At 42.7% G+C, this 20,180-nt stretch overlaps 1 protein-coding gene across 3 annotated transcripts in view; it reads left to right on the forward strand.

Moving 5' to 3' along the window:
• znf143.L (zinc finger protein 143 L homeolog) overlaps positions 1-20,180 on the forward strand; it is a 33,960-nt gene that overhangs the window by 2,093 nt on the left and 11,687 nt on the right. For 2 of the 3 annotated variants that reach the window (XM_018256705.2, NM_001092171.1), the window contains 10 exon segments: positions 2,624-2,739; positions 4,751-4,843; positions 5,071-5,148; positions 5,280-5,357; positions 6,639-6,835; positions 7,038-7,112; positions 8,426-8,542; positions 9,980-10,055; positions 17,591-17,716; positions 19,917-20,096. In XM_018256705.2, the coding sequence (XP_018112194.1) occupies positions 2,624-2,739; positions 4,751-4,843; positions 5,071-5,148; positions 5,280-5,357; positions 6,639-6,835; positions 7,038-7,112; positions 8,426-8,542; positions 9,980-10,055; positions 17,591-17,716; positions 19,917-20,096 (1,136 nt within the window). 3 annotated transcript variants of the gene reach the window in all.

Consider the following 20,180-nt stretch of genomic DNA (forward strand, 5'->3'; position numbering starts at 1 on the left):
AAGTATATTACTGTAGCTGCAGAGGGCAGGGGATGCTGGGAGTTGTAGTTTGGAAATATAGTAACATATATAAAGTATATAACTAGCTGCAGGGTTTTGGGGGATGCTGGGAGTTGTAGTTTAGTAATATAATAACATATAAAGTATATAACTGTAGCTGCAGAGTGGCAGGGGATGCTGGGAGTTGTAGTTTAGTAAATCTAGTAACATATATAAAGTATATTACTATAGCTGCAGAGGGGAGGCGATGCTGGGAGTTGTAGTTTGGAAATATAGTAACATATATAAAGTATATAACTGTAGCTGCAGGGTTCTAGGGGATGCTGGGAGTTGTAGTTTGAAATAAAGTAAAATATATAAAGTATATAACTAGCTGCATGGGATGCTGGGAGTTGTAGTTTGGTAATAAAGTAAAATATATAAAGTATATAACTAGCTGCAGGGGATGCTGGGAGTTGTAGTTCAGTAAGAGTGATTGATGTGGCTCAGTTAAGCACCACCCTGGCTATGCCTTACAGTGAATTCATTTGGATTTCTTCTCAAGCTAGTGGCATGCTGGGAAATGTAGTTCAGCCACAGAACTCCGCCCACCCAACTCCCTGGTTTATTTGTATAAACAATCCCTGACTCATCAGCGGGAGCCTGAGTACAGCAGAGTCACATGATACTCGGCGTCCTGCTGTTCAGCTACAATTCCCAGCATTCTCTCAAGGGCTGAGCACTGCATGCTGGGAGCTGTAGTTCTGACTTTTCCGTTAAAAGTGATTTAGTGCTCATTGTTCTGCTGATACACAATAAACATGACAACTGCTGTCTCCGCCCACCTGCTAAATGTGATTTCTGATTGGCTGATGGGGGTTATTGACCAAGGTTGGGTGAAAACTGCCAAATGTTTAGCCCCGGAATAAATGCTGCTCTGTGATACTCCCATAGGAAGAGTTGTCTCCTCCCCCTGCGCCATAGACTCCGCCCATTCTCGCAGTTGCTCTGCCATAGAAGGGAAAATACAAAGTAAATAAATGGCAGGGGCAGATTTTTTTGAGGGTTGTTAAATTCATTTCCTACAGCTGCTGTTTATAGTAACCCTATGGACTGTACCATCCCTCCCATACATGGAGGAGTCGGTGACCCCATGTCTATACCTGTCACGAACAATAGGGCCCACTATCTACACCTCTCCAATTTGGGTGAGCTAATCCGGCAAATGGGTCCTACAATATCCTTATTATTTAAAGGGAATCTAAACCCACAATGAATAATAGAAGCAAATTCCATTCTCCAATGTACAATAATGTTTTCTTCATTTAATTGTAATGTCTGTTCCTTGCACTGCTGCTTCTGACTATGTGCACCTCTGGAAACAGTGCCCCTCCCCTTAGCTCATAACAAGGTTACAGATATATAGAAATATTGGTGTGTCACCCTGTTATAGTTCCAGGGGTACCCAGGGTACAAATAAACACTCACCCCAAATCTCCCCCTAACTGACCTTCAGACTGGGCCCCCTTAGCTCATAACAAGGTTACAGATATAGAGAAACATTGGGGTGTCACCCTGCTATAGTTCCAGGGGTACCCAGGGTACAAATAAGCACTCACCCCAAATCTCCCCCTAACTGGCCTTCAGACTGGGCCCCCTTAGCTCATAACAAGGTTACAGATATAGAGAAACATTGGGGTGTCACCCTGCTATAGTTCCAGGGGTACCCAGGACACAAATAAACACTCACCCCAAATCTCCCCCTAACTGACCTTCAGACTGGGCCCCCTTAGCTCATAACAAGGTTACAGACATATAGAAACATTGGGGTAACAGTCACCCTGCTATAGTTCCAGGGGTATCCGGGGCACAAATAATCACTCACCCCAAATCTCCCCCTAACTGACCTTCAGACTGGGCCCCCTTAGCTCATAACAAGGTTACAGATATATAGAAACATTGGGGTGTCACCCTGCTATAGTTCCAGGGGTACCCAGGGTACAAATAAGCACTCACCCCAAATCTCCCCCTAACTGACCTTCAGACTGGGCCCCCTTAGTTCATAACAAGGTTACAGATATATAGAAACATTGGGGTGTCACCCTGCTATAGTTCCAGGGGTACCCAGGGTACAAATAAGCACTCACCCCAAATCTCCCCCTAACTGACCTTCAGACTGGGCCCCCTTAGCTCATAACAAGGTTACAGATATATAGAAACATTGGGGTGTCACCCTGCTATAGTTCCAGGGGTACCCAGGGTACAAATAAGCACTCACCCCAAATCTCCCCCTAACTGACCTTCAGACTGGGCCCCCTTAGCTCATAACAAGGTTACAGATATATAGAAACATTGGGGTGTTCAGCACCTTCCCACTAAAGACCTGTGGCTTCTCTGCAGACGAGAAGCCGTTGAAACCCAGACTGCACATGGTTAAACAATGAAACAGGAAGGAAGTAGTTTTCACATTTCAGCTTTATTACTTCCTCCTGTGCTTCAGTGAAGATCCTGAATCTCAGGGGTTAATGCAATTACAGGAAATGGTTTTTTGTCGTGGCTTCCCTGTTACTGTCTCTTTAATTTGTTTTCCTTTATTGCCTCTGATTCATTATTGTTGTTTTTTTTTTTTTTGCTTATTCCGCAGGGTAAAAAATATGCTTTTAGCCCAAATCAATCGGGATTCCCAAGCAATGGCTGAGTTTCCAGGAGGAGGTGGGGAAGCCCAGCAGGTCACTCTGTGTCTTACAGAAGCCGTGGCAGGTACAGAAATGACCAATCCCAGTGGCCATATTGAGCCGGCCGTAGAGATTGGCTGATTTAGTCAGGTGACCGAATGAGCCAATCGTCACAAGAGAAATGAGATTGGCTGCAGACCACCTGCCTAGATCATTGGGGTCCATGGCTGGGATTTTACTTCCGGCCCAAATGCTTTCTAAAATCACTTTACCATTGGATCTAACCATTGGATCTAGCCATACATGGGCATTTTTAAGGGGACATATCCTCTACCATATAATTTTAAGGGGTGGTTTACTGTTAGTATAATGTAGAGAGGGATATTCTGAGACAATTTGCAATTGGTTTTCATTTTTTATTATTTGTGGTTTTTGAGTTATTTAGCTTTTTATTCAGCAGCTCTCCAGTTTGTAATCTGGTTGCTAGAGTCCAAATGACCCTAGCAACCATGCATTGATTTCTCCAGTTTGCAATTTCAGTTATCTGGTTGCTAGGCTCCAAATTCCCCTAGCAACCATGCACTGATTTGAATAAGACACTGGAATATGAATAGGAGAGGCCTGAATAGAAAGAGGAGTAATAAAAAGTAGCAATAACAATACATCTGTAGCCTTACAGAGTATTTGTTTTTTTAGATGGGGTCAGCGACCCCCATTTGAAAACTGGAAAGAGTCAAAATAAGATGGCAAATAATTCAAAAACTATAAAAAAAGGGCGAAAAAATGAAGACCAATTGAAAATTTGCTTAGAATTAGCCATTGTATAACATACTTCAAGTTAACTTAAAGGTGAACCGCCCCTTTAAAGTAAACTCAATGGAAGGGTCCCAGCAATACTAGTTGGTCTCTAGCTGTCCTGGGTAGTGAGCTGAGAAGTATTTCATGATGTTTTGCTTAGAACTGATCAGAGAAACGTCCAATATCGAAATACCCAGCAGGTGGCGCTGTTATTATAAAATCATAGTAGTAGCAGTTAAAGGAGTGGTTCATCTATCAGTTATCTTTTAAAATGTTACAGAATGGCCAATTCTAAGCAACTTTTCTGTAAGGCTACAAATGTATTGTTATTGCTACTTTTTATTACTCCTCTTTCTATTCAGGCCTCTCCCATTCATATTCCAGTCTCTAATTCAAATCAGTGCATGGTTGCTAGGGGAATTTGGATCCTAGAAACCAGATGGCTGAAATTACAAACTGGAGAGCTGCTGAATAAAAAGCTAAATAACTCAAAAACCACAAATGATAAAAAATGAAAACCAATTGCAAATTGTCTCAGAATATCCCTCTCTTCGTTGTACTAAAGGCTCATTTAAAGGAGAACTAAACCCTAGAAATGAATGTGACTAAAAATGTCATATTTTATAGAGTGAACTTATTGCACGAGGCTAAAGTTTGAGCTTGTCAATAGCAGCAATGATCCAGGACTTCAAACTTGTCACAGGGGGTCACCATCTTGGAAAGTGTCTGTGACACTCACATGCTCAGTGGGCTCTGATTGGCTGTTGAGAAGCTAAGCTTAGGGCTCGTCACTAATTATCCAGCAGAAAATGAGCTTCCCTGGCTGTAATATAAGCTGATGCTACAGGTTTGCTGATTATTCAATTCTGATGCTAATTGCACTGGTTTCTGTGCTGCCATGTAGTAATTATGTGTATTAATTACTAATCAGCCTTATATTGTGACATTTCTATTCTATGTGTACTGTATATTGTGAGTGGGTCCCTAAGCTCAGTAAGTGACAGCAGCACAGAGCATGTGCAGTGAATCAGCAGAAAAGAAGATGGGGAGCTACTGGGGCATCTTTGGAGACACAGATCTTTACTGCTAAAGGGCTGTGGTTGCCTTGGGCTGATACAGAAGCACCAAACATCATGTACAACATTTCTACCTACTTCTTTAGTTAGGCTTTAGTTCTCCTTTAAGACTGTTAATATCTTATTCCAGCATTTATTTCCCTGTGCTGAGGCCTGTATGTGTTGTTGCTCAGTTTTCTCTCATGCAATGTCCTAGGAAGTGTCTTTTTATTTGTCTTTCAGATGGAGAGGCGATGGACACGATGGAAAGTATGAGCCTGCAGGCAGTCACCCTGGCCGACGGTTCCACTGCTTACATTCAGCACAACACTAAGGGTACGGCTTCATCTGGCCACTGTTAGTTATTTGTATTTATAGCAGCGGCCATTGGCAGGGGAAGCTCTGATCATTACCCCCTGTATGTAAATAAGTTTATTGCTTTTATATTTAACGACTTATAGTCATGTACAACATGCTAGGTGGGTTTAGTTCCCCTTTAAAGGGTAAATAGTCAATCCCACGTAACTGTACAATAAATAATAAGTATATATATCCGTGTGCAGATGGGAAATTAATGGAAGGGCAAGTCATTCAGCTGGAGGACGGGTCGGCTGCATATGTCCAGCACATTCCTAAAGGCGGTGAGTATTGTGGTGGGAACTCCGCCCAGTCTTTTCCTTTATAACCAATCGGTTCCATTGCTGAGCACTTTTGGGTAGGAGGTGCCTATTTAAAATATTTCTAAGCAGTTTTGTGTTTTTTTTCTGAGTAGATGATCTGAGTCTGGAGGACGGGCAGGCGGTTCAGTTGGAGGATGGCACCACAGCCTATATCCATCACTCGTCCAAAGGTATCCAGAGCCTCTGACCCTTCCCTTTACTATAAGCTTAAAGGGGTGCTTCACCCTTAAGTTAACCTTTAGTATGTTATAGAATGGCCAATTCTAAGCAACTTTTCAATTGGTCTTCATTTTTTAAAGTTTTTTTAAATTATTTCCTTCTTCTGGCTCTTTCCAGCTTTCAAAAGGGGGTCGCTGACCCCATCTAAACAACAAATGTTCTGTAAGGCTACACATTTATTGTTATTGCTGCTTTTTATTACTCATCTTTCTATTCAGGCCTCTCCTATTCATATTCCAGTCTATTATTCATATCGGTGCATGGTTGCTAGGGTAGTTTGGACCCTAGCTACCAGATGGCTGAAACTGCAAACTGGAATAAAAAACTAAATAACTAGAAATAAAACCAATTGCAAATTGTCTCAGGAAAAAATACTCCAATACTATCACAGTAAAAGTTAATTTAAAGGTGAACAACCCCTTTAACGGGATAGTTCACCTTTGAGTTAACTGTTAGTAGGATGTAGAGAGGGATATTCTGAGACAATTTGCAATTGGTTTTTGAGTTATTTAGCATTTTATTCAGCAGCTCTCCTGTTTGTAATTTCAGCCATCGGGTTTCTATGGTCCAAATTCCCCTAGCAACCATGCACTGATTTGAATAAGAGACTGGAATATGAACAGGAGAGGCCTGAATAGAAACGATGAGGAATAAAAAGCAGCAATAACAATACATTTGTAGCCTTACAGAGCATTTGTTTTTTAGATGGGGTCAGTGACCCCCCATTTGAAAGATGGAAAAAGTCAGAAGAAGGCAAATAATTAAAAAGGTAAAAAAATTAAGACCAATTGAAAAGTTGCTTGGCCATTCTATAACATACTAAAAGTTAACTTAAAGGTGAAACACCCCTTTAAAGCACAATGACCCGGCTGCCATGACTCTCAGTAAATACGAGTTACAGTGAGAGGCAGATTGTTTGTCGCCACAGAAAACCTCACCCACTTTCTATTTGTTCTTGTGGGATTTTTAGAAGCGTATGTGTCAATGGGTGAAAGTTACAGTTCACACTTTGATAAATACGCTTCTAAAAATCCCATAGGAATGAGTAGAAAGTGGGTGAATCTTTCTGTATTGAGCTCCAATTAATCTGCCCCTAATTGTTATTGGTTATTGGTTGTACCAAACTGCTCGATTTGATTGGACAATCATAATCACTGACACCGGCCTATAAAGAGAGCAGAAAGGCTGGTATTCGCGGTCTAAAACTGATAGGGATTTTTGTGTTCTTTCAGAGTCTTATGATCAGAGTTCGGTGCAGGCAGTGCAGCTGGAAGATGGCACAACAGCTTACATTCACCACGCGGTGCAGGTCCCGCAGTCCGACACCATCTTGGCGATACAAGCCGACGGCACGGTGGCCGGGCTACACACAGGGGAGGCTTCCATTGACCCTGACACAATCACCGCATTGGAACAGTATGCCGCAAAGGTACTTGCCAAACAGGCTTCTGGTGGCCTTTTCCTTGGTTTGCCTTTTCCTTGATTTTCCGTTGACCCGCATGGGATTTACTAAAGTCAGCCTGCTGTCTCTTGGACATGGCCGTAGTACTCTGAATAGGCCACATGAAATGCAAAGCCCTGTTGCTGTTCTTCTATAATAATTATAATAAAAAAGATCATTCTATTTGCAGGTGTCCATTGAAGGAGGGGAAGGAGCAGGTAGCAATGCACTTATAACTGAGTCTGAATCAGAAAAGAAAATGCAGGTGAGAATATCTCTCGCTCCTGTGTGAGACCCCTAATGGCAGCCACAGGTACTACAACACATTGTTTATATAAACTATAGTAGTACTTATCTGTTATCTACTGTGTATCCTGTGCTTGAATGGCTGCCCCATGGCTACACAGCAGCTTGTTTATATAAACTATAGTAGTACTTATCTGTTATCTACTGTGTATCCTGTGCTTGAATGGCTGCCCCATGGCTACACAGCAGCTTGTTTATATAAACTATAGTAGTACTTATCTGTTATCTACTGCGTATCCTGTGCTCGAATGGCTGCCCTATGACTACACAGCAGCGTGTTTATATAAACTATAGTAGTACTTATCTGTTATCTACTGTGTATCCTGTGCTTGAATGGCTGCCACATGGCTACACAGCAGCTTGTTTATATAAACTATAGTAGTACTTATCTGTTATCTACTGTGTATCCTGTGCTTGAATGGCTGCCCCATGGCTACACAGCAGCTTGTTTATATAAACTATAGTAGTACTTATCTGTTATCTACTGTGTATCCTGTGCTTGAACGGCTGCCCCCCATGGCTACACAGCAGCTTGTTTATATAAACTATAGTAGTACTTATCTGTTATCTACTGTGTATCCTGTGCTTGAACGGCTGCCCCCATGGCTACACAGCAGCTTGTTTATATAAACTATAGTAGTACTTATCTGTTATCTACTGTGTATCCTGTGCTTGAATGGCTGCCCCCATGGCTACACAGCAGCTTGTTTATATAAACTATAGTAGTACTTATCTGTTATCTACTGTGTATCCTGTGCTTGAATGGCTGCCCCCATGGCTACACAGCAGCTTGTTTATATAAACTATAGTAGTACTTATCTGTTATCTACTGTGTATCCTGTGCTTGAATGGCTGCCCCATGGCTACACAGCAGCTTGTTTATATAAACTATAGTAGTACTTATCTGTTATCTACTGCGTATCCTGTGCTCGAATGGCTGCCCCGTGGCTACACAGCAGCTTGTTTATATAAACTATAGTAGTACTTATCTTTTATCTACTGTGTATCCTGTGCTTGAATGGCTGCCCCCATGGCTACACAGCAGCTTGTTTATATAAACTATAGTAGTACTTATCTGTTATCTACTGTGTATCCTGGGCTTGAATGACTGCCCCCCATGGCTACACAGCAGCTTGTTTATATAAACTATAGTAGTAAATTAATTACTTTAAAAAAAAATGGGGTTTGCAATCCCCAAAAAAATGAATTTAGCCCAATGAATGCATGCCATAAAACACAGAGCATTACAATACACATCATTCTGTTTCCTAGATTGTATTAAGCCACGGCTCCCGTGTGCCCGTCAAAGTCCCGCAGACCAATGAGAAGGCTTTTCGATGTGACTATGAAGGTTGTGGGAAACTGTACACAACTGCCCATCATCTTAAGGTAACGGGACATCCAGGCAATAGTCTCTATCATTCTGTGGGTGGAGAGGATCATGGGTAAAGTAAGAAGCAGTTTCTGAAGAAAGGCCATAAAAATATACAAACTGCTTATGGTAAATGGTTCAAATAACAACAAAGGGTATTGGCTAAGACTTTAAAGGGGTTGTTCACCTTTGAGTTAACTGTTGGTATAATGTAGAGAGGGATATTCTGAGACAATTTGCAATTGGTTTTCATTTTTTATTATTTGTGGTTTTTGAGTTATTTAGCTTTTTATTCAGCAGCTCTACAGTTTTCAGTTTCAGCCATCTGGTTGTTAGGATCCAAATTCCCCTAGCAACCATGCATTGATTTGAATAAGAGACTGGAATATGAATAGGAGAGGCCTGAATAGAAAGAGGAGTAATATAAAGACATTTGTAGCCTTTTTTTTTAGATAGGGTCAGTAAAAGATGGAAAGCGTTAGAGGAAGATGGAGGAAAACTACAAAAAATAAATAATACAGACCAATTAAAAATATTGCGTAGAACTGCCATTCAATAACCTACTAGAAATTAAATTAAAGGGGAACCACCCCTTTAAGACCATATCGAGTACAGGTATGGGACCTCTTATCCAGAATACTCGGGACCTGGGGTTTTCTGGATAATGGATCTTTGCGTAATTTGGATCTTCATACCTTAAGTCTACTAGAAAATCATATAAACATTAAATAAACCCAATAGCTGGTTTTGCTTCCAATAAGGATTAATTATATCTCAGTTGGGATCAAGTACAAGCGACTGTTTTATTATTACACAGAAAAAGGAAATCAGTTTGTGGATTATTTGGATATAATGGAGTGTATGGGAGACGGCCTTTCCGTAATTCTGAGCTTTCTGGGTAATGGGTTTCCAGATAATAGATCCCATACTTGTAGAAGCTACTGTTTTATTATTACAGAGAAAAAGAAAAATCATTTTTAAAAATGTTTTGGATATAATGGAGTCTATGGGAGACGGCCTTTCCTTTCTGGATAACAGGTTTCTGGATATATACACACACACACACATATACAGGTATGGGACCTGTTCGGATCTAGTATTTTCCGGATAATGGATCTTTCTGTAATTTGGATCTTCATACCTTACTTCTACTAGAAAATCATATAAACATTAAATAAACCCAATAGGCTGGTTTTGCCTCCAATAAGGATTAATTATATCTTAGTTGGGATCAAGTACAAGCGACTGTTTTATTATTACACAGAAAAAGGAAATTATTTTTAAAAAATGTAGATTATTTCATTATAATGGAGTCTATGGGAGACGGCCTTCCCTTTAATTCTGAGCTTTCTGGATAACAGATCCCATACGTGTACTAGCTGCTGTACTTCATGCTGTAGGATCAGTATATTACCATTGGGGCAATTAAATGTTTCATGTGTTTTGTCTGACAGGTGCATGAGAGGTCACACACAGGGGATCGTCCGTACCAATGCGACCACGGCGGCTGCAGAAAAGCGTTCGCTACAGGTGCGTCCCCCTTATTCTCTCCACTGCGTGCGGCATTCTCCAAATATCCCACGGGGCTGCTCTTCCGCTACTTATTATAGTAACTCAGCTCAAGTATTAGCATGATGGTGCAAGTGCCGGATATTACTCTTGTTACTGGATCTTTCAGCAGGACTCGTGTGATCCAATATGATTTTAAAGGGGTTAAAGTTATAGAATGGCTAATTCTAAGCTACTTTTCTATTGGTCTTAATTTTTTTTTTTTATAGGTCTTCATTTTATTTATTTTTTTTATAGTTTTTTGAATTATTAGCCTTCTTCTGTTGACTCTTTCAGCTTTCAAATGGGGGTCACTGACCCCTTCTAAAAAAACAAATGTTCTATAAGGCTACAAATGTATTGTTATTGCTACTTTTTATTACTCCTCTTTCTATTCAGGCCTCTCCTATTCATATCACAGTCTCTTATTTAAATCAGTGCATGGTTGCTAGGGGAATTTGGACCCTAGCAACCTTGATGGGTGAAATTGCAAAGAGGAGAGCTGCTGAATAAAAAGCTAAATAAGTCAAAAACCACAAATAATAAATAATGAAAATTGTCTCAGAATATCCCTCTCTACATCATACTTTAATTTAAAGGTGAACAACCTCTTTAATATCCTCGCCAGTCCTCAAAACCTGTGATTACTATACTCACCCTATTCATTTTACACTGATTATTTCTCTTTATACTAGGGATGCACTGAATCCACTATTTGGGATTTGGACGAATCCCCAAATCCTTGGTGAAAGATTTGGCCGAATACCGAACCGAATCCTAATTTGCATATGCAAATTAGGGTTAGGAAAGGAAAAAGTGGAAAAAATTCTTCTTTTGTGACAGTCACGTGACTTCCCTACCCGCCCCTAATTTACATATGTAAATTCGGATTTGGTTCAGCCATGCACAAGGATTCAGCTGAATTCTGCTGAAAAAGGCTGAATCCCGGATTTGGTGCATCTCTACTTTATACAGGTATGAGACCCGTTATCCAGAAAGCTCTGAATTATGGAAGGCCATCTCCCATAGACTCTATTTTATCCAAATAATCCTAATTTTTAAAAATGATTTCCTTTTTCTGTGTAATAATAAAACAGTCGCTTGTACTTGATCCCAACTAAGATATAATTAATCCTTATTGGAAGCAAAACCAACCTATTGGCTTTATTTAATGTTTATATGATTTTCGAGTAGAGTTAAGGTATGAAGATCCAAATTACGTAAAATATCCATTATCTGGAAAACCCCAGGTCCCGAGCATTCTGGATAACAGGTCCCGTACCTGTACTATTTAGAACTGTGTGTTTATAAATAGATTCTGCATTCTTCCACTAGGGGGAGCGTATGGTGAAAATTTAACAGCAGAGAAAAACCTCTGCTGAATTCCATGGAATATGTCATTGCTTCAGCATCCCTATCACTTCATTGTAGAGAAATCATAAGAACTGAGCAGATTGATTCCTTAGACTTCTGAAGGTCAGGCTCTGACCCAATGTTATGTTAGTGTTTGTTACGTTCAACATAAGCCCAACTTACTCACCTTCTGTGTGAACTGGAATAAATACTAAGATGGGGTTTTGGTTCATAATCTTCGTTTTGATCCAACGTTTGGTATGACTCCCTGGAATTTTGCTGCCGAAATATTCTTGTCTGGGGCAACAAGTGTTTTAATTCTCCTCTAAACTGGCTTTCAGACTGGGCCCCCTTAGCTCATAACAAGGTTACAGATATATAGAAACATTGGGGTAACAGTCACCCTGCTATAGTTCCAGGGGTACCCAGGGTACAAATAATCACTCACCCCAAATCTCCCCCTAACTGAACTTCAGACTGGGCCCCCTTAGCTCATAACAAGGTTACAGATATATAGAAACATTGGGGTAACAGTCACCCTGCTATAGTTCCAGGGGTACCCAGGGTACAAATAAGCACTCACCCCAAATCTCCCCCTAACTGACCTTCAGACTGGGCCCCTTAGCTCATAACAAGGTTACAGATATATAGAAACATTGGGGTATCACCCTGCTATAGTTCCAGGGGTACCCAGGGTACAAATAAACACTCACCCCAAATCTCCCCCTAACTGACCTTCAGACTGGGCCCCCTTAGCTCATAACAAGGTTACAGATATATAGAAACATTGGGGTAACAGTCACCCTGCTATAGTTCCAGGGGTACCCAGGGTACAAATAAACACTCACCCCAAATCTCCCCCTAACTGACCTTCAGACTGGGCCCCCTTAGCTCATAACAAGGTTACAGATATATAGAAACATTGGGGTGTCACCCTGCTATAGTTCCAGGGGTACCCAGGGTACAAATAAGCGCTCACCCCAAATCTCCCCCTAACTGACCTTCAGGCTGGGCCCCCTTAGCTCATAACAAGGTTACAGATATATAGAAACATTGGGGTGTCACCCTGCTATAGTTCCAGGGTACAAATAAACACTCACCCCAAATCTCCCCCTAACTGACCTTCAGACTGGGCCCCCTTAGCTCATAACAAGGTTACAGATATATAGAAACATTGGGGTGTCACCCTGCTATAGTTCCAGGGGTACCCAGGGTACAAATAAGCATCACCCCAAATCTCCCCCTAACTGACCTTCAGACTGGGCCCCATTAGCTCATAACAAGGTTACAGATATATAGAAACATTGGGGTGTCACCCTGCTATAGTTCCAGGGGTACCCAGGGTACAAATAAGCATCACCCCAAATCTCCCCCTAACTGACCTTCAGACTGGGCCCCTTATCTCAGGCACCAGAATGCAGATAGTAATGTACATATAATATACAGTTTTCTATATAATCCTGCCAAGCCTTTATAGAACGTTATTGTTTTTTTTGCTTTTCGGTGCAATTTGACTTGTCTCTAGCAGGCAGAGTGACGGTGGGAGTCGTAGAGAGAGGGTCCAACAAGCACAAATCTCATTGTGAGCTGCAAAGGTAGAATCCCAGGAGGAGGCTTTTTTTGTATTGTGGTGAATTAAAGCTTTGGGGCAAGGACTTTGTACATCTGGCACAGGAATTTTATGCACGAGCGGCAAAATCTTGATCTTTTTTTAGATGACTTTTACGACTATGAGGGTAACCTTGAATAAGATGAATAGCACGAGCCAATAACACTGACATGTACTTCTTCCCATGCTTCATCGCTGCAGTGTTTATTGAGTGATTAAAGGGATACTGTTGTGGGAACAAAATGTTTTTTTTCAAAATGAATCAGTTAATAGTGCTGCTCCAGCAGAATTCTGCACTGAAATCCATTTCTCAAAAGAGCAAACAGATTTTTTTATATTTAATTTTGAAATCTGACCTGGAGCTAGACATATTGTCTGTTTCCCAGCTGCCCCCAGTCATGTGACTTGTGCTCTGATAAACTTCAATCACTCTTTACTGCTGTACTGCAAGTTGGAGTGATATCACCCCTCCCTTTCCCCCCAGCAGCCAAACAGAACAATGGGAAGGTAACCAGATAGCAGCTCCCTAACACATAACAGCTGCCTGATAGATCTAAGAACAACACTCAATAGTAAAATCCAGGTCCCAATGAGACACATTCAGTTACATTGAGTAGGAGAAACAACAGCCTGCCAGAAAGCAGTTCGATCCTAAAGTGCTGGCTCTTTCTGAAATCACATGACCAGGCAAAATGACCTGAGATGCACCTACACACCAATATTACAACTAAATACACTTGCTGGTTAAGGATATATATATATATATATATATATAATAAAGCCAAGTTATTATTATAACTGGCCTTCAGGCAGGGTCCCCTCGGCTCATAACAAGGTTACAGATATATAGAAACATTGGGGTAACAGTCGCCCTGCTATAGTTCCATGGGTACCCAGGCCATAAATAATCACTCACCCCAAATCTCCCCCTTAACTGACCTTCAGGCTGGGCCCCCTTAGCTCATAACAAGGTTACAGATATATAGAAACATTGGGGTGTCACCCTGCTATAGTTCCAGGGGTACCCAGGGTACAAATAAGCACTCACCCCAAATCTCCCCCTAACTGGCCTTCAGGCTGGGCCCCCTTAGCTCATAACAAGGTTACAGATATATAGAAACATTGGGGTGTCACCCTGCTATAGTTCCAGGGGTACCCAGGGTACAAATAAGCACTCACCCCAAATCTCCCCCTAACTGGCCTTCAGACTGGGCCCCCTTAGCTCATAACAAGGTTACAGATATATAGAAACATTGGGGTGTCACCCTGCTATAGTTCCAGGGGTACCCAGGGTACAAATAAGCACTCACCCCAAATCTCCCCCTAACTGACCTTCAGACTGGGCCCCCTTAGCTCATAACAAGGTTACAGATATATAGAAACATTGGGGTGTCACCCTGCTATAGTTCCAGGGGTACCCAGGGTACAAATAATCACTCACCCCAAATCTCTCCCTAACTGACCTTCAGACTGGGCCCCCTTAGCACATAACAAGGTTACAGATATATAGAAACATTGGGGTAACAGTCACCCTGCTATAGTTCCAGGGGTACCCAGGGTACAAATAATCACTCACCCAAATCTCCCCCTAACTGACCTTCAGACTGGCCCCCTTAGCTCATAACAAGGTTACAGATATATAGAAACATTGGGGTAACAGTCACTCTGCTATAGTTCCAGGGGTACCCAGGGTACAAATAAACACTCACCCCAAATCTCCCCCTAACTGGCCTTCAGACTGGGCCCCCTTAGCTCATAACAAGGTTACAGATATATAGAAACATTGGGGTGTCCCCCTGCTATAGTTCCAGGGGTACCCAGGGTATAAATAAGCACTCACCCCAAATCTCCCCCAGCTGGCCTTTAGGCTGGGCCCTCTTATCTCAGGCACCAGAATGAAGATGGTAATGAACGTATAATATACAGTTCTGGCTGGAGACGAGCTCTCTTCTTCTACATTGGTCAGAACCAGCAGTGCAGAAAGGGACAAACGAATGCTGCTTACGATTGCAATTTCATTTATTTAGAATGGCCTCAAAAACATTGCAGGTCGGAAGCATGAAAAGAAGTCGGATCCTGTAATGCACAGACTGCCCCCATCCTGACTGTTTTTAGCCCCCCAACAAGCAGGTTCAGAGCCTCTTTGAGGCTTCATTTCCCCACCCCATTTCCTCCTACATTTATTTATTTTTTTTATTTTCGTCCTCAGCTCCAGCGAGCCCTCGGAAGGACAAGACTAAAGCTAGGGGTCCTTCCGAGGGAGAGGATCACCTGCCGCCCGAGGAGACCTCAGTACCGCCAGAGGTACCTGAGCAGGGCCGCCCCCAAAATCCTGGCCAACGAGGCCGTGTGAGGAGGCACCGGATGGTGTCCGGAGTGCAGGGGATCCAGAAGACAGCGGACGGTGAGTACTACTCGCCAGCCTTAGGCTAATAGGGGCACGGGAGGTGGGTGACTCGCTCAACCGTATTTATCCTTGATGTACGAAATAGTGAAGCAGCAAGCGGCGTGCTCTGCTATTTCGCCATCAACTATCTGAGATTTTTATTCCTTTTTTTTTTTTATTTGGAAGTGTAGCTGATAGGCGACTGTTGACAAAACATCAGACTGGGATAAAGATGGAATCCAGGTGCCTGCCCTCCTCCTGCCAGAAGTGAGATCCTCTCCTACTACTCCCGCTGCCAGATTTCTGCCGGCAGATAGAACAGAAGCCTTAAAGGATAAGCAAACCTTTAAAATAAGTGAATGTAAAATTGAAGAGGGGGCTATTCTAAGCACTTTTGTCATTTACATTTGTTCCAAGATATTAGGGGATACGTGTACTGTTAATATGAATGAATTTTGTTACAACAGCACCACCTGCTGGTCAGTTTCCTACCAGTCTGACCAGCAAGTAGTCAAGGAAGTTGTCAGGAGAAAGAAAGAGGCTGATGTTCTTCTGCTTAGGAATAAAATTATAAACCTTTCTCACATCTTTCCTAAGCAGAAGAACATCAGCCTCTTTCTTTCTCCTGACAACTTCCTTGACTACTTGCTGGTCAGACTGGTGGGAAACTGACCAGCAGGTGGCGCTGTTGTAACAAAATTCATTCCTATTAACAGTACATGTATCCCTTAATATCTTGGAATGAAAAAAAGAATAAATAATGAATGTAAATGACAAAAGTGCCCCCTCATCAATTTTACATTCACTTATTTTAAAGGTTTACTTATCCTTTAATACCATTTTTGGCTTCCCCTGCAGTCTGCCTTGCCTTATTATCATCATTATTATTATTATTATTATTATTATTATTAACCTCCTCTTTCCAGTTTACTGCTCAGGCATAATGACAGATAATATGGAGAATGCCAGGGAATACTAAATCATGAGGCCCATGGATAAGGTACTTGGCATTTTGTTAGGGTAGGGGACTGGTAATTGGCCAGTGCAACATTTTATAATTGCAGGTGGCAGTTGAGAAATGTAGACAACCCCAAAAAACCAATGAGATGATATGAAAGTCCCAGGTCCAAAGTCAGGCCAGGAAGGAGCAATGGTCTTCACGATTGTCTAGGACTGGCCTCATCTTGGATCTCCATGGGCCGTTGGTCAATGTTCTGACAAATTTTTATTCTGCGACAGTCCAGGGCCTTTGGGCCTCCTTAGGCCGACAGTAGGTTTCTTTATTCCAAGGAACCCTCTGCTTCCTCTCAATTGTCTGTGTCCTTTAATATGTCTTGTTGCCCTGAAGGCCATCACTTTCTGCCCCCTGCCTGTTCCTGGTGGGTTTGATGGTAGTTCTGCTCAGTACCAACAGGTCTAGAGTCTCTATGTTGGAACCCACAGGGAAATGAATAGTTGTTTAAAGCCAATTTAATCTACTGGAGGTTTAACACTCCCTCCTGACTGTCTCCTAATAGTCATCTTAGATGCTGAGTTTGTAACACAGGTGGGTCTGCAAAAACCCAGGTAATTGCAATGAAATAAAGGGGCGCAAGCAAAGGTCGGACCTTAAAGACCTGCGCTGTGGCCACAAGACCTTTCCAACACAGGCCTTGACTGTTGGGCTTATGTTGAATGCGGCTCTATATTTCCTTCCAGATGAGGTGGCAGCAGTTGAATGTCCTCAAAGTTGTCCTGTCTACTGTGAAGGAATCCCGAGTAGGAGGCAAACAGGGAGTATTAATCCTCACATTCTCTTCCAGTGCAAGGAGGGATCATTAAGGCCTTGCTCCGCCTCTGTGCCCCCTAATTTATATGTAAGGAATATTAATGTGACGTTTGAAGCTGCCGGTGCAGAGTGAGACAGAGGCTCAAATGCACCTTTGTGGGTTCAAACCCAGCGGATTTTGGTTATGGATAATGAACGGTGGTCTGGTCACGTTTGGACCATTTTTCAGCCGGAAGAGAAACCACCCAGTGTGCAATGAGCCTAAAATCCCTATTGAATGGGCCGCACGGCAAGCCTGGCTCAGAAATGCTCTTTATTCTGATTCGTTCCCACAGCTCCAACGCAGGACTATCAGCCAAATTCGCTTCTGTACGTAACACGCAGATTTTGCTTTATGTCAGGTTATGGGTTAAAAAGCCACGTGAGGACACACACAGGGGAGAAGCCGTACAGGTGTTCCGAAGAAAACTGCACCAAGTCTTTCAAGACGTCTGGAGACCTGCAGAAACACGTCAGAACTCACACAGGTAATGTGGCTCCATCACTAAAGTGAAATATTACCGGTCGTTGGACTTAGTTACCCCCTGTTTAATACCTGTTTCTGACAAAGATCATTTTCATAGCAGAGCCCTGATTGGCTACTGCAAAGAGCACAACCCATAGCTCTGTTGTGATGCTGGAGTGCCATGCCGGGCCCTATCAGAGCCACGTAACTGTATGCCGGGCCCTATCAGAGCCACGTAACTGTATGCCGGGCCCTATCAGAGCCACGTAACTGTATGCCGGGCCCTATCAGAGCCACGTAACTGTATGCCGGGCCCTATCAGAGCCACGTAACTGTATGCCGGGCCCTATTAGAGCCACGTTACCGCATATCGGGCCCTATCAGAACCACGTAACTGTATATCGTGCCCTATCAGAACCACATATCTGTATATTGTGCCCTATCAGAGCCACGTAGCTGTATATCAGGCCCTATCAGAGCCACGTAACTGTATTCCTGGCCCTATTTTAGCCACGTATCTGTATGTCGGGCCCTATCTTAGCCACGTAACTGTATTCCTGGCCCTATTTTAGCCACGTATCTGTATGCCGGGCCCTATCTTAGCCACCTAACTGTATGCTAGACCCTATCAGAGCGACGTAACTGTATGCCGGGCGCTATTAGAGCCACATAACTGTATCACGGGCCCTATCAGAGCCATGTAACTGTATATCGGGCACTATCAGAGTCACGTAACTGTATGCCAGGCCCTATCAGAGCCAAGTATCTGTATATCGGGCACTATCACAGCCACATAACTGTATATTGTGCCCTATCAGAGCCATGTAGCTGTATATCAGGCCCTATCAGAGCCACGTAACTGTATGCCAGGCCCTATCAGAGCCACGTAACTGTATTCCTGGCCCTATTTTAGCCACGTATCTGTATGCTGGGCCCTATCAGAGCGACATAACTGTATGCCGGGCACTATTAGAGCCACATAACTGTATGCCGGGCCCTATCAGAGCCATGTAACTGAATGCCAGGCCCTATCTTAGCCATGTAACTGTTTCCTGGGCCCTATCAGAGCCACGTATCTTTTTAATCCTCACGATTCTCTTCTCCTTCCAGCCCGGCATTTATTGTGAGCTCTGTGGTTATTCTGCACTCACTGTAACTATCCACTCGTCTGTCCCATAGAAACCCTCCCGGCACTTCTCATCCCCAGTCTGTCAGTTTTGACAGCCGGCAGTTTTTTGGAGACGGATTATTGTTATTATATTATTGTTGCAGCAGCGACGGTTTATTACATAACAACCTCCAACAGACTGCAGCCTGTGTGTGCCTTGGGAGGGGCCCGGGGCCTTTCTAAACTTTCCAGCTCTGAGACGGAATGTTCCATTCCCCCGGCCTGGCTCTGCTGACTCAAGCAGGAGGGAAATACAAACTGACAGTTGCAGCAGCGGAGCCGAGGATTGAGAAGGGATCATAATATAACAAGTGTGGTTCTCCTTCAAGTTGACCTTTAGTATGTTATAGTATGGCTAATTCTAGGCAACTTTTCAATTGGCCTTAATTTTTTTCTCTTTATAGTTTTTAATTATTTGCCTTCTTCTGAGTCTTTCCAGCTTTTCAATGGGGGGGGGGTCACTGACCCCATCTTAAAAACAAATGCTCTGTAAGGCTTCAAATGTATTGTTATTGTTACTTTTAATTACTCCTCTTTCTATTCAGGCCTCTCCTATTCTTCTTATTCATATCAGGGCATGGTTGCTCGGGTAACCTGGACCCTAGCAACCAGACGCTGAAATTGCAAACTGTCGAGCTGCTGAATAAAAAGCTAAATAAGTCAAAAACCACAACTAATAAAAAATGAAGACAATTGCAAATTGTCTCAGAATATCCCTCTCTACATCATACTAACAGTTAATTTAAAGGGCAACAACCCCTTTAAGATATATAATTAAACCCAGACTTTATTGTATGATTCACCTTGTCCTTTTTATTTCCCAGTAGGATGATTAATACAGATGATATTTGAGTGTCATTTTTTTCCCCTCTTGTACGTCTGCAAGCATTGTGGGTAAACAGTGGTGAGATCCTCTGCTCCTATGCCCGGCCCAATGGAATCACAAATGAATTCATGGGAATGGTAGCGCAGCGGTGCTGAAAAGCAAAAGCTGTAACTGTAAAGCACAAGCAGAATCCGACTGCTTATCATAAAGCCCTTTGTGTTTTTACAGGAGAGAGGCCGTTCAAGTGCCCATTTGAGGGGTGCGGGAGATCGTTCACTACGTCCAATATCCGAAAGGTCCACATCCGCACGCACACGGGGGAGAGACCGTACTACTGCTCGGAACCAGGGTGCGGCCGAGCCTTCGCCAGCGCCACCAATTACAAGAATCATGTGCGGATACACACAGGTGCCTTATTGAAATGGATAGGTGTAACATAGTAAATTAGGTTGAAAAAAGACACACGTCCATCAGGTTCAACCTTTAAGGAAA

This window comes from Xenopus laevis, chromosome 4L, assembly GCF_017654675.1.
Source record: "Xenopus laevis strain J_2021 chromosome 4L, Xenopus_laevis_v10.1, whole genome shotgun sequence".
Taxonomy (NCBI): domain Eukaryota; kingdom Metazoa; phylum Chordata; class Amphibia; order Anura; family Pipidae; genus Xenopus; species Xenopus laevis.